Genomic DNA, 5,834 nt, shown 5'->3' with positions numbered 1-5,834 from the left:
GAGGGGTCCCGCTCTTCCAGGAACTGACAATAATGAATAGGCCAGGCTGTCTCAGTCGACAGTGGCTAGTTACCATTATTCATCTCCAGTAGCTTTAAGTGACCCACCCAGCAGGAGAAGGATGATGCTAGGGTTAAGGCTAGTGCCTGCAGCTTCAGAAATCATTGACATTTATTTCTTGTTTTGCCACATGGACACGATACTTCCCTTTCTGACTGTCTTGTCTCTTTAGTTGCTAATTCTTCAAGGCAGGGACCAGCTCTTGTACTAGACGTATGTAAAACCTAACACAGTAGGAGTGCAGGTGGGGCTGGTCCTCTACTTGTGAGACAAAGGACAACGAGCCAAGACTGCGCAATGTAATGACACCAACCAAAGAGATCCAGCTCTCCACCCTGGAGCTTGCTAACCAGCTCTGGGTGGCCTCCCTGGGTGCCAGGGATAGGACACAGTCCAGCCAGCAGCTATTCCTATAGTGTCTTCTTTAAGTCAAATGTCAGTGCCACATGGCCATCAGTGTAGTGCCTCCCTATTCTCCTCACTCCAGGTTGTCACAAGCAAGGCTGGGGTATTCAAAGCACGTGGCGCAAGGCACCCAACTCCTTTTTGATGGGATTTGGGCTCTTGGCTTCTTTTGAAAGCCCAGCCCAGGCTGTTCTTTGGTTCAAAATCAAGTCCATCTTACTGTTGCAGACAACCTTAGTATTTCTCCAGGGTTTGCATCTCCATGTTCCCAACCTTAGTGAGGAAAATGGTAGAGAAGCTTGGAGCTCAGATGCAAGTGCTCAAGTTTAGAGAAAGCCTCAAGGGAGCCCTGCTGTTTCCTCTCACTAGATGCCAAGCAGGATGTGGGCATTTAAAAATGTCTCCATGACATCCTATTGACCTCCTATTACAAATCCTATTGACTTTCACCAGGGTCTGTGTTTGGCTTAGTTACTCAGACTTTGGGTTAGGAACCCACATACCTTGAGGATCTGGGCTGGAGGTGCTTCTGAAAAGCCCAGCTATAAGCTTGTGTTTGCTCAACTTGAAAATGTCTTTAGGCCAAAAATATTCCGACATGGCTGCCCTGCATTAACCACTGGGTTTAAACATATCAGCTGTTGTGCGCATAGTCAAGAAACCCTTGAAGCTGCTCCTCACCATTGATTGTGTGGCCTGGCAAATTGGCCTTGTGTAAGGCAGGAGACAAAATAGTGACTTTAAAACTTACTAAACACAAGTTGCTCAGGACTCACTTCATATGTCCAGTCCTCATTTCATATGTCTAGTCAAGCCTGTTGGCCTCTCTTTAGCTATGATTCTTTGATGGCGCTCCTGACCCTAATACTTGAATGGCTCCCAGTCCCAAATGTAAATCACCCAAATGTAAAAACTTTCTCACTAGGAGGGTGGTGAAGGACTGGAGCAGGTCACCCAGAGAGGTGGCGGACTCTCCGTCCTTGGAAGTTTTGAAGACCCGGCTAGACAAAACCTTGGCTGGGATGATGTAGCTGGGGCTGGTCCTGCTTTGAGCAGGGGGTTGGACCTAGATGTGACCTCCTGAGGTCCCTTCCAGCCCTCATTTTCTATGAGTCTATGATTTAATTTCTATGATGCTAGCACCTTAACCACTGGCCCAGCCTGGAGCTAGAGCACAACTAGGATGGCAGTACTAAAGAGTGGAGTTGCCTGATGAGGCATAGAAGATGCACATTTGTAGCAAAAGACTCCCATCTGCAGTGCTGTTAGGGGTACCTTTCACTAGGCACCAGGAAGGAGAAAACTTCTACCAGATATTGGGACTTGGAGACCTGACATCACATATCCATGAGTCAGGCATATGTCTGGTCAAGTCTGTTGGCCTCTCTTTAACCATTGGGTTTAAACAGATCATCTGATGTGTGTGTCAAGCATGATCTCACACTGGGTGTGTTTTTGCTGTCTTCACTCATGTCAGTAAAGACGGGGAAAGGTTTGAACATCAGCTCAGTGCTCAGCAGCCATCAAAAAGGCAAACAAAATTTTAGGCATTAAGAAGGGAATTGTGAAGTATCACGATTCTCCTTTATAAATCCATGGTGTATCCACGCCTTGAATATTTACTGTGCCCTGTTCTGATTTCCACACCTCTAGAAGGATACAGAATAACTAGAGAAGATCCAGAGAAGGGGAATAAGAATGATCAGTGGTAGGGAAGGGTTTCCATATGAGGAGAGACTGAAGAGGCGAGGCCAATTCAGTTTAAAAAAAAAAGAGATGCTTGAGGGGCGGCATGATAAGGGTTTACCAAATGCTAAATGGCAAAGAGAAAGTCAATAGGGGATTTTTTTATTGACTCTCACAAGACAAAAACTAGGGGTTACAAAATGAATCGAATAGGTAGTGAGTTTAAAACGAACACAAGGAAGTGCTTTTTCACAGGTGTGGGATTAAAGCGTGCGACTTGTTGCCACCAGATGTGGTGGAAGCCGACTGTTTCACTAGATTCAAAAGACAGATTAGACACATGCTTGGAGGAAAGGGGCATTGGTAGGTGGTGAGCATGGTCTGAATCACAACTTCCTAGACCTTTAATGCTGGAGGCTGCAAAGGGGGAAAGGAGCAGTGGAAAAAACCCTGGTCCGATCCCGTTCACTCCCCTTTTCAGCACCCAGCCTCTGCCCCTGTGCAATACAGGAGACTGGGCAAGATGGGCCTGTGGTCTGACCCAGTAAAAGGCAGTTCTTATGAACTTATGGAGTGGTTTCTATTCCATTGCAGTTGGCTCTTCTGAAGGAGCTCACTGACCTTCTCCTGAGAGAGGGCCTGGAAGTGATCATCCAGCATTTGGCCAGCTCCAGGAAAGGCAAGATGTCCAAGAAAAAGCAAGCCACTGACTACCCAGTGAGTATCCATCCCATGGCGCTTCTCCAAGATCAGACAGAGCCTCAAGAAGAAGAGGTGAGAGAAGCAACAGAGCCCAGAGAAATGACTTGATCAAAACTACAGAGTTAGGAATGGGACCAGCCAGGAATTGGCTCAGGTCTTAATGACAGCAAGTCCTGTGGCTTTAACCTAAAGATCCTGCTTCACTTCCTCCCTTTACTGGATCATTGCAATGGAGGAAGGCTTTGCTGGTTGCAATGAATTTATGACATCCCCATATTGGAGATTATTGTTATGTCTGTTTTGGTGACTTGCAGTCATCTGTGTAATACGTAATGTTATGCTGAAAAGCACTAACGGTCTTTGATCTATGGTTCAAATGCAATCTTTTTGCAAGGATGATGGGTGAGATAAGCTCCCAAGTGCAGGAAGGATGAAGGGATTGGTTAAGATCCTTTAGGGGGAGAGAGCTGGCGACAACAGGACGTGCCAGCCAAAGTGGTGAAATCCCCGGCGAAACATAAGCAGGACTAAGTTGTGCAGGGTGAGAGGTTTTGCTGGCATTCGTTGCAGGTTTAGGAGCTTGGGGGTTGTTTGACAAAGTGTGTTTGTGCATGTGTGGTGGGTCTACATAGTTCCCTAGAAGCTGCTTCGGGGTATAGAGGGCACCTTGGGATGGCCTTACCTGCTGAAGGGACCATGGCAGTGGGTTGTAGGGGCAAGACTGTCCCTTCTGCTGGATGGTGGAAGAAGCTTTACTCCACTCAGCAGAGGCAGGGTAAGGTTTCTGGCAGATAGAAGCATTGGGCCTGACTGGACTCAAACACTATAGTGCAAACGAGGGCTTAAATGCAAAAAAACCCAGCAAAAGGGAGGGTATCAGATATGTGCATGGCTCAGAGAGGGAGCAGAGGGGCAGAACTTTTGGGGGGCATGGGATGGGTTGGAAAGGCAGGATTGGGAACCTGTCTGCTATTTGTTGCTGTGTTAGGGAGACAGGCCTTGGCTCCATCCTTTCTGCTTAAACACTGCCATCCGTTTCTCCCCGCCACCGCGCAAAGAGCCCATTAAGGCTCTGAATCTTGGGTGCAACCACGTGGTCTAAAGAAGTGACAGTGATAGTGATAATGATAGCGGCCTTACACTCGTCTTCCTTTTACTTGACTTCAGACTAACACAGCTAAGTCTGTCCGCTCATGGATCGCACCGCGCTCAGCTGAATGACTTTGGTTCATCTATAAGGTGCAAATCCACCCTCCCTTCAGCTTGACTTCAGACTAACACGGAGAACTTAACCTTTGTCACACAGCTCATCATCCTAAAGGATCTCAAAGTCTTTTGAAGCCAGACCTAAAGCACCTGACACCTGGGGTGTTTGAAAGCTGAGCCCAAATACAGATGCAAGTGATTGTTCCCTTGATAATGGACTGGACCAAAGCCATGGATACAGGAACCTTTGTAGGGCTTGGAGTACTGGGAACCAAAATGCAGATTGTATACCTTGGTTTCTATTGCACACCGACAGCCCCAGTGAAATGCAGACCACTCTGGGGAGGGAGGGAGCAACCGGCTGGTCCGCAGCCCTTTGCACAGCTGTGACAAGGGGGGGATTTTGGTCAAGGGGACTGAACACAATCTCTACGGTTACAAAACGTGGCATACAACAGTCACATTTGGCAGACAACATTTGGCATACAACAGCCACGTAGAGCAGTGAGCTCCTATAGGAAAGACGTGCAAGACAGTGGACTCCATGAAAAGCAGTCCATCTACTTGGAAAGAATCCAAGTCTCTTTCAGCCCTTCCAGGATTTGAATTTATAATTTAGCAAGCCCATAACGCAGATCACACAACCTTATCTCATTTGTTTTCTTTGGCTTGCAGGGTTCACTGAAGTATGATATCTCTAGTGATGCTCTGGCCAGCATAGAAATGACCAATGAAGATCAGGCCAAAAGCAATGACCATCAGTTTATGGTCCCAGGCTCTGTAAGACAACCCGCTAAAGTAAGAATCACTAAAGATGGCTGCGGAGAATTAATTCTCTGCGATTGTAGTTAATTGACAGTTCAGGCAGGCTCATTAGCATGTATTAGGAACTACTTAGCCATTTCAAGATTGCCAAGGTCTCTGTTACATCTGCATTTCTGCATGGTGCCCTACACCATGGTGGAAAGCAGCTTCCACAGATTAAATCAGGGTGACTGGGACCTATTTCCTTGATATGATTGGCATTTGGCTTAACTCATTTTTGGCCTCCTGTGTGGTAAACCAACTATGCCCAATAGTGGCACGCAAACACGCCGTGCTTCTCCATCAGGGCAGCCTGTTATTAGCAGAAGGATGGGTGGGGGGCTAGGATGCTGGTCTACAATTCAGGAGACTATAGTTCTGCCTCAGACTTTCTGTATGGCTCGGAGAAAGTCACTTAGATGCCTTGTGCCTTTATTTTACATCTGTAACATGGGCATATCCCTCCCTCACTGGGGTTTGGGACATGAGACTGTGAGGTTTTCACATAGCGTGGTGACTGGTGCTGTATCTTTATTTATTAGATTTATATCCCACCCTATCCAGAAGGCTCAGAGCAGTTTACAATAAGCAAATACACATCTGTTCCCATAGCCATTGGTACACACAGGAGTGATGTGGCCAGCTGCTTGGGTCACCCTGCCTGAATAGCCAGATACCCATTGACGCCTTGGGTGATATGCACCTTAGGAAGGTCAGTCAAACAAATAATAGGACAGCTGTGGTTGTAACTTGGGAGCTATAACTAGCAACATAACCCATCTGTAGCACTGTTTGTTTAAGCATCGGTGCCTTAATTAGTGACTTTCTGTCATTTTATGTACCATTGTAACAGTGGTGGGCACTGGCCTAGATGGCACCAAGTGTTGTGTTCTGCGGTCCTTTTCTGGTCGTGATGGAGAGAGCAGCCACGAAATCCTTCGGAGGACTTTTCTGGGACATTAATGGCACCG

The 5,834-nt window shown here is 47.0% G+C and overlaps 1 protein-coding gene across 1 annotated transcript in view; it reads left to right on the top strand.

Annotated features, from left to right (window-relative positions):
- LOC112551404 (collagen alpha-1(VII) chain-like) overlaps positions 1–4,857 on the top strand; it is a gene marked incomplete at its 3' end in the record, with an annotated part of 93,856 nt that extends 88,999 nt beyond the window's left edge. The window contains exons 54-55 of the mRNA XM_025212351.1: positions 2,746–2,867; positions 4,725–4,857. Coding sequence (XP_025068136.1) covers positions 2,746–2,867; positions 4,725–4,857 — 255 coding nt within the window. The remainder of the gene's footprint in view (positions 1–2,745; positions 2,868–4,724) is intronic.
- Positions 4,858–5,834: the final 977 nt, after the last annotated feature.

This window comes from Alligator sinensis, unplaced genomic scaffold, assembly GCF_000455745.1.
Source record: "Alligator sinensis unplaced genomic scaffold, ASM45574v1 scaffold64_1, whole genome shotgun sequence".
In the NCBI taxonomy this organism is placed as follows: Eukaryota; Metazoa; Chordata; order Crocodylia; family Alligatoridae; genus Alligator; species Alligator sinensis.
This window is presented reverse-complemented; position numbering and strand designations above follow the sequence as displayed.